We start from the raw sequence: 17,665 nt of genomic DNA, 5'->3' as shown, positions 1-17,665 counted from the left end.
CACTAAACCTTTCAAATATAAAACTAAGAGACCTTATCAACTCTCCTTGGTTAGAAATAGGGAAAGGGGAAAGCACGAAGGTCACTGCCAGCAGGGAAAGGCAGATCTTAGCCAAACCCAAATCCTGATTTGAGGACACTGGGTATTGACTGCAGAAAATCACTTCAAAATAAAAACCAGCTATGCAAAATCTGAAATAGGATCTCCTTCAGCTGTAGTATAACCTTCAGTGTCTGACCTAAAACTAAATCAGTACAAGTTGTAAAGTGTAAAGAAATATCCAAAAAGGCTAATTCTAGCAGAGTTATAAAAATACCAAGCAAAATAAGAAATTATTTCTCCTTTGGGAAACTCAGCATGAGATACTTAAGCACAGAGTCAAAGCAAATAGAGCCTACATTTCTAATAAACTTTTTTTTGGGGGGTGGTGGTGGGACTAGGAAATGCTATTATAATTTATTATTTATGCACTTTATTTCCTAGAAAAGTAGGTTCCAGTGTCATATTGCCTGGGAACATATTAAAAAAAAGATGAGAGAACCTACTATACAGTGACCTTTATCTTAATACAATATTACCAGAACACTGGAGAATTTAGAGTTTTCAAAAAGATTAGAGAGAAATTTATTTTCAAAGCTTGCATCAGGAAATGGAAAAATGTATCCCCACAACCTCTATGAAGAGCGTTATTCTTCCTATAAGGAAACATATATAGATCAATTTATATTTGAATTTTCTAATTAGAAAAGATTGAGATGTGACATATGTTTTGAAATTATATAGGGTGAGACAGCACAACTAAAACACTGGGCAGTCATTGCAACATGGGGATGGAGATAGCATCCAAGACCAGCCTTGGCTAGGAAGGGCCTGGGAGAGGAGTTGACAGTAGAAGCAGGCTGGAAACAGGTGCTCCATCTGGGAACAATGCTTGCACCTTTAGCTACCTGAAGATCAGTCTTCATATAAACTTAAAGAGATCAACACATAAACAGACACTACGAAAATTTAAAGGGATTTTAATTAACCTCTTTGTTCTATATGTTCAATTATAATCAGGCCCATTATGCCACGTGGCTTACATACTCCAGAGGTTTGGGAATAGAGAAATAAGAAAACATTGTACCTACTCTTAAAGGGTTCACTTGGAGAAAGAAACTGGTAGTTTCTAGCAGATGACCCAGGTAGTTTCATATTACATGTGTTATGGCACTGTGACAGAAGCAGGAGAGGGTGAAGAACTTAGAGTTCAGGCAGGCTGCCTGAGTTGAAACCCTAGTTTTTTCACTTTTCACTTTTGGGCAAGTTATACTTTGATGATTCATTTTTCTTATCTGTAAAATGGTGCTAATGAAAACATAGGTCTTGCAAATCTTGAAATGCGTTGATACATGTAAAGCTCTTGATGGTGTCTGACTACCATTCCCATTCCCATTCTTGTTATAAGGTGGGCACAGCATGTTGTGGGAACATGTAGAAGAGGAGTGGGATCCAGCCTGGGACATAGCACTAGGACAGATGGTGAGATGACATTTGAATAGAGTCCTGAAGTAGTTGAGGGCTCATAGAGGTAAGCAATGTTGACAAAGTGCTCATGTGGTGGGACAGAAAATGCAAACACATGGAAGAGAAGTCACTGAAGATTGAAGTGTTTGACGAAGTTCGTGAGTAGTGATCTAGTCTACACTAGCGAGTTTAGATTTTATCCTGAAAACAACACTGAATGTCTTTGTTCTTACACATGCCAATCATCACATCTGTTTTGTTTTGTTTTCAATAGTTGTCTTTCCCCCACTGTTAATTTTTCTTCACTTCTTTTCAATTTCACACTTGGATATAAGATAATCTTCTTTAGCAATCTTGTTTAACTAGTTCACCTCTATGCACAATGTCTGGTGTTTTATATCTGTTATACTTTGGCCCAGTCTCTTCTATCCACTGTCCACCAACACAAATGCAAATTTACCTTTTATTTTGCTCCAGCAGTTCCACTTTGGAATTTTAATCTCCTCAGATCAATTTCAACATTTCTTAAAGAACAGGCTTAATTGTGACCATCCTTTTAAAAAAATTTTATTTAACCAAGTCTCATACTTATTGGTAAGCTTCTGATACTACAATCCCTTGGGAATTATATTAGAATTTTATAGTCACAAATATAACTTTTAACTGCCTTTATTCTCTAAATCAATTAGCCTTGTGAGAAGAGACTTTGAATTCCATGTATCCTGCTTTCCAATTTATGTATATTTACAGTATCTTGCATACTGAACGTCCAATAAATGCTTATTGGATGAATATATTATATGCAAAGAAGATATAATATTGCAATTGCCTTAATAATATATCAAAATTATTAAATGAAAGTTCTATACATCTTTAAAAATTATGTACTAATTCATTGCAAGCTGGTTTTGTTTTTAATTTTATTTCTATTTAAATATTTTTTTTTCTTTGAAGTTGAACTAGAAGAGAAGCAAGATGACAAATAATGGCTAATATTTACAGTTCATATGGATAAGTAAAGCATTTAAATATATATTGGAATTACTTCATTTGAAAAAGTTGAATTTCCATTAAAAGACATAGGCAAAGCCATAGCATAATTTAGAACATAGAGTTAGTCACTGGATACTAGAGAACAACCCTTTATTCAATACCTACTTTGTATCTGTCACTGCAAGTCTAGTAACTTAAATTATATTTCATTAAATATTTCCAACATCTCTTCCCAAGAGAGTTAATTAGTACATGGTTTTCATGTACTACTGTGACTCAAAAAGTTTAAGGATTCCATCCAAAAATTTACTCCCATTGATGAATTTGGTTGTTGAATCCAGGTTTATCTAACCAGAGAGTGCTTCAAGAGGCTGAATAGATTTCACTGTCAAAAAGGTGGCATCTAGAATAAGTTAAGTTACTTGACTTAACTTTTGGAGAAGTTACCTAAACTTTCTTTATCTTAGTTCCTCATTCTTACAAAAGCATGACATCTATTTTGGAAAAAAACAACAACACACATTTAAAAATCCAATGTCACAGAAAGTCAAGTGGCAAAGCTGTGTACATCAATAGGTTATATATTAGGGATAGAGTAGGGTTAGATTATAGTAGAGAGATAATTAAAAGGGGTATAGGAATTATCAACTTTTTGTTTGATACATATTTGTATTGTTTGACATGGTAACATAGTTATCATCTTATATAATAAGGGTAAGTTATAGCACTTTTTAGTGGTGAATTGATTAAATTCATATAATCAATTTCTCATCTTCTTTATTAAATACTAATTACTAAATTATATATGTACCTCACAAACTTTTCCTGATATACTTTTTAATTTGGGGTAGTACTGTTCCTACAATTTTTTTTTGCACTCTAGAAATATATGTATGTTACAAGAGAATGACAGTAATTCTGGACATGGTTATATAAACCTTGATGTGTTGAGTACTTGTATTTACTTTCATTATTAACCTGAAAGTAAAAATAGCTAATATTTTAGGGACCACAAAGTCATCAGTAAATGCATAATAGTATACTATTTGCTATCATTTGATGCCAATAATGATAATTTTACTAGACTCCCTAGCTCTTTACTTGTCAATATTGTACAGCAAACTCTTATACATGAAATAGGAAAGTCTAGAATAACATTCTATGTCTAAGAAAGCTGATAAAATAAGTATAATTATAATTTCCTTATGTCCTAAGGAATTCAATTAAAACGGTAAGGCATTCCTACGTAAATTGCTGGTATTAACCCATAACCTAGAGAGACTGAAAGCAATGGAATCTACCTATACCTTCTTTTACTTATATTATTCTGAGTACCTTGCCACAGAACATGGTTAGACAAAAAGAGAACATTTCAAATCAAGACATAAGTATGACAAACACTCCAAGGCACAAACTGTCATTACAATTAAAGAGGATATTTTTGATGTATTATCATGCCCTCAGGATTCATATCTGGCTTATAGGACATTTTAATGAAAACTAGCCATTGGAGAAAAGAAAATCCAAGAACAGATAAAAATGAACTTTAAGTTCCTTGAATCTAAGTCAAAAGCATAAGAAAACTAAGAAATACCATGTATGTTGAAAACAAATGAGTCTTTTTTTAGATACACTATGATAAAAATTCAGTGTTCTATGAATCCTATAAGTAAAAAGTTTGATAAGCATAGAACAGACAGGGACCTTGTTCTACAACAAGTAGGCCCAGTGTATTTTCTTAACATGAAAATCACAACTTGGGAGCATGTTACTCTAGCACTTACATTTCCGCACACTAAACAAATACTTAAAGACCACAGTTAAAAGTCTCCAAATATAGGCTAAATGGCCAAAACGTAACAAAACTTAATAGACACATAGCCTACAAACAAATTTCCTTCCCTCAGAAAACATATTTTATAATAATACAAAGAAATGTTTAAAGGCCAAAAATAAAAGACATTAAGCTTGTTCAAAAATTCTTCTAAGAAAAAGGTTACTATGAAACTCTACAAATACTGACCAAGAAATTGGCCAAAATTTCAAGCATGATCTTATTTATGCTAGCTAAAATCATAATGTTATGAATTAAGGATAAACTTCGAAATATTTTCCAATTTTGATTTTAATGTAACAATCTACTAAGCATGCAATGTGAAAAATTAGTATTGAATAAATATGGAAGGTAATTCATACCTTAAATTCCTCCAAGATTTTGTAATTTTTCCCATGATATTCACAAAAGTTTTTCACTTCTTTGCACTCAGGACAGCATCCATTGTGTTCCACTTTTGTGCACTTTGGGTGAATTTTTGGGCATTCTGGCTGGTCACAAACAGGTCCATCTAAAGCACAGACACATGGACAGTTGGAATGCCCTGGGAAAAACCGTTCTCCCAACTTGTATACAAAGCCGCTGTCATCCACACACCCTTTCCCTCGATAGTCATCAAAGATCAGATTGTCATTACTGGAGGTCTGGTCACTTTCATCAGCAGGATAGTCTTCATGACTGATGGCAGCAGAGGTGACCAATCCAGGGATGACCAATAGAAGTATGCAAGCTTCATGAATATGAAGAGCCATGCCCCTCCTCAAAGACTTCTGGGTGTGCTCCTATTATTAAATATACTCAGCTCCTTCCATGGGAATACAAGAGGGGTAGGCTGAAAATAAATATTTAAAAAATAATTTGACATATATAAAGAGAATATAGATTCACTAAATCCCATGTTCGTATATTGATTGTTTGGGTTCAATTTGAAAGATAGTAAGACTGGGTTCAATTTGGAAGATACTAAGATCTAAAATAGACTAAGTTCATGCAATCATCCATACTTCATTGCCAAGTCTGGGGAATGTATCCTTGGCAATGTGCTCATTAACATATGTCCTTTATGAAATTATTTTACATGGAAACCCTCATCTTGTATTTATCTTTTAAATTTCAAAGGTTTGGTTTTGTCTAACTATATGAAGTGATTTTACTGAAGTTTAAAGTGAGTATATGGAGCTACTGACAAAGAGTTCAATAATATTTGAACTCACATGCTCTATTTTTCTTTTAACGGCACTAGTCAATGGTAGAAGGGATGTATGTTATCATCATCTGCATCAAAACTCAAAAGATGATTAGTATAAAGTAATGAATTCTAAAAGAAATGGAATCAACCAACAGTTGACTGTAGGTTATAATTGGGATGGAGCCAGTATAAAAGCTCTCCTACTCAGTTATATCAATAGTTGGATTAATACAATGATTTGAACATGAGTTACTTTTTTCAGTCAACATGGATCTGGACTTGGAAACATAGCTAATAATAAAAACAGTGTAACTATTTCATAGTGAATAAGAGAAAGAAGAGTTAAAATAATAATATGAAAGAACTCCATTTATTGAAAAAGATTTGTTAAAATCAAATGCATTTGTACTTTTGTCCACATCTTTGTTTTACTCAGGAGGTAAGCTCCTAGTGGGCAGGAAAGATATGCCCATGAAGATTTTTTTTACAGCAACTTGAGTCTAGTAATTTTATAATATCATTTGAATTAATTACTTCCATGTAATATATAAATACCATCATACAGTCTTGGAAATATAACCCGTTGAAATGCCTAAAATATTTGCATTTAGGCAATTTGCACAAAGATGCCACCATAAAAACTGTTTATGGAAGTTTCTTTAAATAATAATGAGGCATTGCCATTCATAGAGAATATACCTTCTTAAATGGTGACCCTGACTGGTAAACTTCACTTAATATTAGTGCTTGGAAATGTTGGTAGTGGGGCTCTTATTTAAATGCTTAGAGTGACTAATTCACACAAAAGCTCTGGGGAAACTGTAACTTTTAGGAATATTAGATAAGGAAAAGTGTTGTGAAATATTTCATGTGTTTATCAAAAAGATATCAGCTTCATGACAATATCACTAAGATTGCATATAGGACATTTTCAAATCACTTACAAATGTCACTCATTGGTTTATTTTCACATTATATTAAGAGCAATGGTAAAATATCTCATTTTATTCAATATATACACATGATAATATTAAATAAGGTGAAGATAATACTAGGCAACTTCATAAACTATTAGGCTATATTTGCATTTTAAGTTAGATATGCAAATTGTAGTAATAGTAAGATGGAAGGTAGTATATTCATGTCCTTTTTTAGAGAAAGCTGATATTAGAATTCCTTCTAAAATTCTCGACATTAGAATTCCTTTTGGGTAGTAATGATAAAGGAGATGGATTTCTCTTAGAATATGTCAAAAATAATGAGTCATGAAAGAACAAGAAATTGCAAACCTATAATTCTACTTGAGAAGCTAGGAGCTCCCTTTGACAAAGCATTTTTCCTCCTAAATTACTACAGAGGCTACAAACATAATAGGAGCTTCTGAAAAGGCATAAATATATTTTACTAATTAGAGGATACATTTATATACATCTTACATATTTAGAAAGTTTATCTTGGAAGAAAGGGGAGCTTCTGTGCGTCCTTATAATACTCCAGGAGTATCTGTCAATATGTGCAAGATAAGCCATATAAAATACACATATGATTCTGCTTCAAAAAGACACAGAAAATGATCTCTTTGTAAGCCACAGGTAGGCATTAATGTGTCAGGTTATGATAAATGTACACTAAAAGGTAGAAATAGGGGTGTGATATCTACTTTATATAAACATTAAACATGCTTTTATTTTGTGAAATACATTTTAAAATCTGCATGGAGAATACAAGGCTTTCTTTTTAATATAATGAAGTTCTTAGGCTATTTTTTAAAAAAGCCTTCTTCATAATTGAGTGCTCTAGTGCAATTTAAGACACTATTAAGAAAAGATACATTAGAGAAACCAATGACATGATTATCTGAAGATTTTTAATAAGAAAGCAAACACTGCTAAACTGAAGATTACTTCCCAGCTAAACTTTCACCCCTCCCCATATTGCTACATATGCTTTAAAATGACTGCATCTATATAAATATTTTTTAGAAAACAAACATAACTCATGTCATAAGATACACTTACCTAGTCACTGTGGAGGTTAATGGTGTTGGTGGGGGTCAAAGACCAATATGAACTTAAAGGTCAGGTATGTTTTAGGAAAGCAGTTCCTCTTTAATCACCCAAAGAATACATTTTCAGGCATGAACTAAAGGCAATCCATTCTCTCTACCTCCCATTTCAAAACACAGTCAAGAAGCAGTCTCCCACCCTTCCAGAGAGAAACACAGCAGACACACATAAGAAATACGCTTTGGACCTGTCTTCAGAATTCAAAGAAAGAAGCAATGCTGGTCCTGTAGAAATCCAGACCCCAGAAGCAGAATCATGTTGAACTTATTTTTAGCATTTTCTTAGATCCTTCTATGAAATTTCCTGGCTGATCACGCCTCCTCCACACATGAGTTCACTTACACAGTGTTTGCTACGGCAGTAGAGGTGATTTGGCTAGGCTCTGAGGATCACAAACAGCAACAGCGTACTGTAGCTTAAAGCCCGCTCCACCGGCAATACCATCAGCATCGTCCACGATATGTTGCTTGAATCCCTTCTTACACACCAGAAAATGCTAACTGTGGACATGAAGGAAAGGAGCAACTTTAGCTGGGTTTCTGCATCACTGAGAGCAGTTTGCAGACTGCTGATTTGGAGCTCATTCTGCCGGCAGCCGGGAATTCCTCAGCACCACGGACAGCGCCAACAACTGGCTTCTGAGCCCAGCTTGGTCGAAATCCCCGAGATGCTTCTTTAGACCAGGCTAGAGTGTTCTCTAAGCAGTCGCACTTTATACAGCGATGCGTGCATTAGGAGGGGGCGGGGGAGCATTCTACGTGCGCGACACTTATTTGCATTGAAATTACAATACAAAATTTAAAAATTATAATTATACCTAATGCATTCTTGGATGAGTTGCGAAATGAAAGTTCCGGAAGAGAGATACATTTAGATTTAAGCCATCTGCAGTCCTTGATTACTATTAACAGATAAGGCATAATCCTTATCAAAGAATCTGAAAATGTATGCTCGACTATTCTATGTGACCCTTTGGTTGACAAAAGACTTTCCCTGTGCTACATGATTAAACTTCAGTCTTCTGCAGCTTGGGTCTGATTTAAAAAAAAAAAAAAAAAAAAAGTAGCCGCGTTTTCCTGCAGTTTGTTCTCTAATATTAAAAATCAATCTCCTGTAATTCATCTAGTCTGTCATTAGGCGTCATTGTAAAGCTGTTTCTTCCAAAACCCTAACAAAGATGCTCTGCTTCTAAATTCTTATCAAAATAAGGGGTGGGGGCGGCGGTGGGAAGACCCAGACACAAATAAATCAGCAAAAAGTTTTTTTCTTTATTTTATTGGTAACAGTATGAACACCACAAAACATGTCCAAAGCATGCTCTAAAGCAAATTGTAAATGTTACCTAGTGGCATATTTAACCAGTTATTTACTGGTTTGGGACTCCAAGAAGCATTTTTAAGCCTTCAAGGGAATGCCCTCTGCAGTGGGATACGCTGCTGACTATTAAGACCACATTCGAATTGTGCCGTCTGAACCTCCAGAAAACAGACTCCTTCCATCCTGGGAAAACACCACCGTGTGTGCCTCACTCTCGTGGCCCATCAGTTTGTGAATCTGTCCAGATTTAAGATCTAGCAAATGGATAACCCCATTGCCACTCGCTTGAGCTAATACTCGACCTGAGAGAGAGAGAGAGAGAGAGAGAGAGGAGATTGATTTTATTTCAAGCAGTCACATCTTATAAGCAATAGAACATTATATTTTATTTAATTGTGATTCAGCAGACTATCATTTTATTTTCTTAGATGTCAGTCATTTAATATAAACTAGCTCCTGCCTGTATAAAAACAATTTGAGTAAAAATTTAGACACATCAATGAATAGATTATAAAATTTTAGAATGGGAAAATGAAGTTTAATCCTCTGCCTACTTTATATGCAGAGGTCATCAAAGTGCTCTGCCATTCTCCTTATATTTGTGATTAATAAATCATTCTGAAAGGATGAGATTGAAAGCAGCTAAGCAAGGCAACTTTCTTCTTCAAATGACTATGTCAAAAAGTTTAAAATGGCATAGTTTTCAAATTTTACTTATGGAAAAATAGGATCTATATCTACAAGTATGTATCATGAATAAGTTATATGGTATAATTGGTATTCTACTTTAAAATTATTTATCAAAATTATGCTAAATCATTGTTCAAAACTATAATAATATATATTTTTACTTTAAAATGATAATACTCATGAACTCAACAAACTTTCTCTGGATTTGAAGTGAAAATAAATATCTCCATTTCAAAATGACTTGGGATTTTTATTTTAAGTTAAAATTCAAAAAAATTGAATAATCAAAATTTTTGTTATGTATTTTAGCTAAATAAAATACAGGGCATTCCCATAATTTTTTATGTCATATTCTTTTTAGTGAATCATTCCTTCATAGTGAAAACAAACCAAGAATTCAGTTTTGCTTTCTTTTGCTTTTTGGAGGTACCAGGGATTGAACTCAGAGGCACTCAACCACTGAGCCGCATCCTCAGACCTTTTTTTTGTATTTTATTTGGAGATAGGGTCTCACTGAGTTGTTTAGTGCCTCACTGCTGCTGAGACCAACTATGAACTTGGGATCCTTCTGCCTCAGCCTCCTGAGCCACTGGGATTACAGTTGTGCATCACCGTGCTCAGTAAGAATTTAGTTTTAATTAAAAGTTTTATTTTAAAAGCCTAGTAATAAATTATTAGGGAACTTAGAGGCAAATGAAGTCAATGGAAGGGTTTTATATAAGCTTAGCATTTACGATAAATAACTAGAACATTAGTTCTATCCACTGGAATATCTAATCATAGAAAGCATGTTATCATTCCAGCAATGATGTTTCAAAATTTTTAAGCTCTCAATGTGCTAGATATCATACTTAGTGCTCAGTGTGGATAATCCCACACATTTCTTACAACATTCTAATGACAAGGAAAACAGCATTAATGCCAATGTGTGAATGAAGAAGGAGAAGCTACAGAAAGCTAAGAAACCAGATCATGATGGCATTTTAGAGATGGAAGGAGCCAACATTTAAGTACAAGTACTTCAAATCCACAGCCTGGGTTTTTAGCCACTATTTTTCACAAAAGGTACAGCATGGTTATCAATGATACCTTCTTCATAGATTTAGGTAGGTAATATATTGTGGAAACAGAATTTATCCATTTCATAATATGAATTCTAGAATGGTATCACCATGAAAGCCATAGCGAAATATTTAATTCCAAATTATATCCCAAACATCATGAATATCTTGGAAACAAGAGAATTTTAAAAGTAAAGCTAACCATGATAAATATGGCCTATTTGCAAACCTTTATAACTACTGGGCCTCTTCATCTAGAACAAAGCCTGACACAGCAAAGATCCTTAGGATGGATTAGAGTGTCCAAAGCAGCAGATGTGAATATTTATTATAAACCCTCTTCTAGTAAGTCTTTGCTGACAGAGGTGTTGCATATGGTTTTCACTTCTAGCCACACTCTGTAGTAATTGCTGTTTGTGACTTTTCTAGGAATCAAAAACATAACTTTTTTCTTGTACTATTTTAAAAAATCTTTTTGTAGTTGTAGATGGAGAGCCTGACTTTATTTTTATTATTTATTTTTTAAGGATCGAACCCAGTGCCTCACATGTGCTAGGCAAGTGCTCTGCCACTGAGCTATAGCCTCAGCCCTCTTGTAATTTTTATAAAATAGCTGGGAAGGGAGTCAATATTATTATTTTTATAATTTTTGAAACAAAATAAAACCAAAAAGGATCAAAGCTTATAATGGAAAAGGAAAATATTTAGCTATAAACCATTAATATTTGGTTTACATATACAAGTCATTTGTTGTCCAAAAAATCATAATTGGAAATGTTTATGAAGGCTCTGGGTAATTTCTGAAAGTTTTTTTTTTTCAATAAGATGGAGAAAAATGATAATACTGGAACCTAATGATAGGAATATGTAATTCAGCAGTGCTGTGCCTCAGGTGTTTAAAAAAAATATGTCTTTACTAGAGCAGATTTTGAATCAGCAAGTTTATGGTGAGGTTTTCAGGTTTACCTGAACTCATTTTCAAAAGATCAAAAGAATGTATACATATAATAACTAATTTCTAAAATGAATATAAATTTACAATTGCCTTCAACCTTATTTAAAGTAATTGGATTATTACATAGCATATAATGTCTCACTTAAAGATCAGTTTGGCTGGAAGTGGGGAACTGAAATCCTTAGGTTACAAGATTGTCAAAATTGCTTCCCAGGATGTGGCAGTGATTACATTAATATCTAGTTGGTGTGTGAGAGAGGTGGCACTCTAAAAAAAAAAAAAAAATCAGCCTGATTATTTGTAGCATCTTTAGAGAGTAGAGTGTTTCTGGAAATGTATAAGGTCCCTTTTAAAACATCATGGTGAGGGGCTGCGGTTGTGGCTCAGCGGTAGGTAGAGTGCTTGCCTAGCATATGTGAGGTCCTGGGTTCAATCCTCAGCATCACATATAAATAAAGGTATGCAACTACAACTATAAAATAAATAAATATTTTTTTTAAAATATTTATTTATTTATTTATTTTAGTTATCAGCAGACACAACATCTTTGTTTGTATGTGGTGCTGAGGATCGAACCCGGGCCGCACGCATGCCAGGCTACCGCTGGAGCCACATCCCCAGCCCAAATAAATATTTTTTAAAAATATCGTGGTAATTGGTAAAGAAAACAAGCCACAATACAAGTCATTTGTCATCTGAATGTTAGAGTCTTAATGATAAATTTAGGAAGAATTAAATATTTATCTATATTAAAACAAGTCAATAGAATGAAAATATAATAGGATAAAATTTTAAGTAGTGCTGGAAAAATTCATGTAGAACCTGCAGTAAAAATGTTCATGTTTAAAGAAAATATGTCTTCTTAAAAATGTAAAATAATAAAACATAGGTTATAAAGTATATTTATTTCCACTTTATTTTATTACCTGGAAAAAACAAAATATGACAAAATTATTTTGACAGAAATTCCTACATAAATTATTTTAGTAGGAATAATTAACCAAAGTAATTAGTAATTACTAGGAATAATTATTTTAGTAGGAATAATTAACCAAAGCCTGAATATACACATTCCAGAGTTATGACATGACTGAAAATATATGATTTTTAAGAAGAGTAGTATAGTTTACTAAGACTGATTAAAAAATAAAATTTGCCATAAAGTGTCTTACTTTTTCTCTTTTGTTTGCATTGGGTTTATTAAGGTGCACAAATTTTTCACAGAATGAGAAAAAAATAATCTGATGATAAGATCAATTTAATTTTGTAATTGCTATTTTTATATGAATAACTCAGTGTATATCAATAATGCCTGATTATGACTACCTCTTCACTCATAATCAATACTTATTTTTATATATCAAGACTTAAGCATATTTCTCATTGAGTAAATCAATATTTTTGTGGACCAGTAGAGTTCAATGAGGTAAATATATCCTGCTATCTATTTTATTTTTATTGGATGAATTCAACAACTTACTTTGGCTTTGGAAGGTAAGAACTAAATTTCTCCTAATCTCTGCTACTAAGTGAGCCAAACCTTATAGCGGCTCAACAAATAATAGCCAAGCTATGGAAACAACATAGGTGTCCTTCAATGAAGGAATGGATAAAGAAAATATGGTATATATATATGCACAGTGAAATGTTACTCAGCCATAAAGAAGAATGAAATTATGGCATTTGCTGGTAAGTAGATGGAACTGGAAATTATCATGCTAAGTGAAATAAGCCAATCCCAGAAAACCAAAAGTTGAATGTTTTCTCTGTTTTACGGATGCTAACCCAAAACAAGGGAGTTTGGGAAGGGGAATAATAGAAATCCATTGGATTAGAATTAAAACAAAGAGAGCCAAACTTTATTAGTGGAACTCTTGAAACTCAGTTCAAACAAATTTATAACCTTTATAAAACTAATAAAGCTTCTTTTTTTTAACTGTTGAGCACAAATTTTTTTCAAATTCTGCTTTTATTTGTGAAATCAATCACTATATTTATTTAAATGTCTCCCCTCCAACTTCTGCTGGAATTGAAAAACCAAATTACCTGATTAAACCTTCCACATTATTTGACTGTTTTTTTTTTATTTTAATGTGTTCCTTTAGTTATACATGGCAGTAGGATGTATTTGACAAAATATACATACATAGAGTATAACTTATTCTAGTTAGGATCTCACACTTGTTGTACATGATGGAGAGTTACCCTGGTCATATATTCAAATACAAGGCAAGGAACGTTATTTCCACTTAACTCTACTGTCTTTCCTATTCCTCTCCTCTCTCCCTTCCCTTCATTCCCCTTTGTCTAGTCCAATGGATTTCTATTATTTCCCTTTCCAACCTCCCTTGTTTTGGGTTAGCATCCACAAATCAGAGAGAACATTCAGCCTTTGGTTTTCTGGGATTGGCTTATTTCACTTAGCATGATATTTTCTAGTTCCATCCATTTACCCATAAATGCCATAATTTCATTCTTCTTTATGGCTGAGTAACAGTCCACTGTTCATATATACCACATTTTCTTTACCCCTCCTCCACTGAAGGATATTCTAGGTTGTTTCCATAGCTTGGCTATTGTGAGTTGAACTGTTATAAACATTAATGTGGCTTCATCATGTAGTAGGTTGTTTTTAAATCCTTTGGGTATAAACTTGAGGAGTGGGATAACTGGGTCAAATGGTGGTACCATTCCAAGATTTCTGAGGAATCTCCATACTGCTTTCCTTAGTGGTTGCCCCAAACTGCAGTCCCACCAACTATGTATGAAAGTACCTTTCTCCCCACATCCTCACCACTATTTATTGTTACATGTATACTTAATAATTGCCATTCTGACTGAAGTGAGATAAAATCTCAGTGTAGTTTTAATTTGCATTTCTCTAACTGCTAGAATTTGAACATTTTTTTCCATATATCTTTGGCCATTCATATTTCTTCTTCTGTCAAATGATGGTTCAGTTCCTTTGCCCATTTATTGATTGGTTTATTTGTGTTTTGGGTTTTTGGTGTTAAGTTTTTTGAGTTCTTTCTATATCCTGTAGAATAATGCTCTGAGTTATAGGTGATAAAAAATTTCTGTCAGTCTGTAAATCTCTGTTTATATCCTTGATTGGTTCCTTTGCTGTGAAGAAGCTTTTTAGTTTGATGTCATCCCATTCATTGATTCTTGATTTTACTTCTTGTGCTTTAAGAATCTTATTGAGGAAGTCAGTTCCTAAGCCAACATGAGAGTTGGGCTTACTTTTTCTTCTAGTAAGCACAAGGTCTCTGGCCCAATGCTTAGGTCCTTGATCCACTTAGAGTTAAGTTTTGTGCAGGGTGTGAGAGAGAGAGATTCACTTGCATTTTGCTACATATGGATTTCCAGTTTTCCCAGCACCATTTGATGAACAGCTATATTTTATCCAATGTATGCTTTGGGGGCCTTTGTCTAGGATGAGATAACTGTATTTACTAGCAGCTTCTTTATCCTTTGTTTCAACAAGCAACTTTTTGCGGGGGAACTAGTTCCACTAATATCTTGAATGAGGCAGTCATAAGTGAATTTGTTATAAAAAAATCAAATATTTGAATGCACTTACTAATTTAAACACCACCAGCAATAGAAGCCCTCAAAAATTTATAGAATGAGTTAACCCATGAAAATAGAGTATAATATTTTATCTGAATATAATAACCACTGGATTAACAAACATAAGTAGGAAACTTATTATTCCATGCTAATTATAAAGAATAACAGTAAAGAATGCAAATAAAATATTAGCACTTTTTATACTAAAGAATTTTTAATGAACTTTAAGTAGATACATGTGTGAAAATTCAATTTGATTTGAAAGCCATACTGCTGGAATAGCTGAGTTATCTTAAATTCAATACTTACTTGCCTCCTTATTTGGAAAAGTCCTCCAGGACTTGGCATGCTGCCTACTATAGCAATAACTTCAATAGTTATGGAACTTGACATACTCATGGAAACACAGGAAAAGGTAGGAGCCCATTTCTTTGGCATTCATGTTTATTGGAGAGAGCTAACAGTAGCCATCAACTTTTCTGTATCTAGAACTCCACCTTTTACTTCATGTTTTCCACTCGCCCTTATGAAGTAGACATTCTCTCCTTTTAGTAAATGAAGCATGAACCCAGAGAAGGTCAAGCTTGGATTTGAAATGAAATCCTTATTATTTAAAAAGTCTTGGTTCATTTAATGGCGTTAGCATTTCTTTCACAAATTAAGATTCAGATAAGTGTGACACTTTGGGGCTTCTCTATGAATACCACTGAATTCCCTAGGTAAATAAGTTCTTAAATTTAATGCTGATGTAATCTCATAATTGTTTTACATAGTTTTGATTTTATTACTTTGTGAATATCTGAAACTAAAACATTTATGTTCTTACAGGAATCATTATTCATGTGTGTGTGTGTGTGTGTGTGTGTGTATGTCCATTAATCCTTAAATACATATATTTTAAAGCAAACAGTATCCTTACTAAAAGTCATACTTGATAATTTAAAAAATAATTTTACATATCTTCCCACACCTCCAGTCAAATTATCTCCTTAGTTCTCCCATTTCTATTATGAATAATAATTCTATTTTCCATACTCCAAATTGTAGAAACATTAATTTCTTTCTCTCTCTACACTCAGGTTTGATCATTCTTCTTTATCAATTTTCTGTAGTAAACCTGTTTCCATCTGTTATGTCTACCATTTTAAAATCTTCATTTTAAAATGTTGGGCCCACTGAAATGATTGCCAAAAGGAACTGTTTTTCATTAGTTTTTTTTTTTTTTTACTCTTGAATCTACCTATATTCATTTGTAATGTATTTCTTCAATTATGTTACTGCCATCCTAGAATGCCATAAATATAAACAAATCAATAGCAAAAGCAGCAGCTGCTACATCAAAGAGGCACTTTACATCTCTGACAGTCTTAGGGTTTTGTTGTTTGTTTTAAACCAACCATCTCATTTTACAAATGAAGGAGCTCAGGTGAAATGACTTGGCCAAGGTAGAAAGCACACACTCTGAGCCAGTTACAGTATCTGACTGAAATCAGAGCTTCAGCTCCTAAGTTGGTACTCTTTTTGCTATTTCTTTCTGACAATGGATGGTGTCCAAGACTTTCAGCATGATTTCTGATGCCTTGACACTCCCATATAAATCTGCATTTACTCACTCAGTACCCTCTCACATGAACCTTATGTTCTTCATCAATTTGCCCTCATTTCTTAAATATATTTTTTGTTTCCCTACCTTTGGATTCTTGTTTCTGTTATTACCTCTGGTGGGATACTTTCCTTTCCAGTGATACTTTCCTTTTCAGTGAAGGAAAGTATCCCTGGCCATATTTTTAACAAAAGTATTAAATATCAATTCAAAATTATTTCCTTAACTCATTTGGTATAAGACAACCCTAGTAGCAGATATCTTCCTCTCCTGAGCATTTCTTACATTTTAATAATGCACACGTTGTAATAATATGCCATCAATAATGGTTAACCATGAATTTTTCTTATATTCTTCGATTAACTAAGGGATGGGGATCATGTCATGTTTTTGCATTAGCCTAGTTTAGCGAGCAGATTGTTATAATCAATACTTAGTGGATAACAGTAATAATTGTCACAAGTATCAGTTCTAGAATGTATTATTTACCAAGCACTCTGATAATTCCTCTACATGCATTATCTCATTTTATCTTTACAACAATGCTTATGGGACATGTATATACCTGCATCACCCATTATAATAGGCACAATGCATGTGTTGCTATAGAGCACTTGAAATGCAGCTGACACAAATTGAAATGTGCTGTAATTGTCAAATGCTCACTCGATTTAAAAGATTTATTATGAAAATGTAATATATTTCATTAATAATTTAATATTGATTATATGTTGAGATGTATTAAAAATAGATTTATACATATTTAAATATGCACAATATATTAATATAAATATACATTTTTATAAATGTAGCTACTATTCTATTCATAATTATGTTGGCCCACATTACATTTCTGTTGGATAGTGCTAGCATATACT

General features: G+C 33.3%; 1 protein-coding gene across 1 annotated transcript in view; it reads right to left on the bottom strand.

Annotated features, from left to right (window-relative positions):
- Positions 1-5,100, bottom strand: part of VWC2L (von Willebrand factor C domain containing 2 like) — a gene marked incomplete at its 3' end in the record, with an annotated part of 144,913 nt that extends 139,813 nt beyond the window's left edge. Inside the window, exon 1 of the mRNA XM_081261670.1 lies at positions 4,696-5,100. Coding sequence (XP_081117796.1) covers positions 4,696-5,085 — 390 coding nt within the window. The 5' untranslated portion in view covers positions 5,086-5,100. The remainder of the gene's footprint in view (positions 1-4,695) is intronic.
- Between the last annotated feature and the right edge of the window lie 12,565 nt (positions 5,101-17,665).

Source organism: Spermophilus citellus (assembly GCF_964194105.1).
Source record: "Spermophilus citellus genome assembly, chromosome: 11".
NCBI classification, from domain to species: Eukaryota; Metazoa; Chordata; class Mammalia; order Rodentia; family Sciuridae; genus Spermophilus; species Spermophilus citellus.
This window is presented reverse-complemented; position numbering and strand designations above follow the sequence as displayed.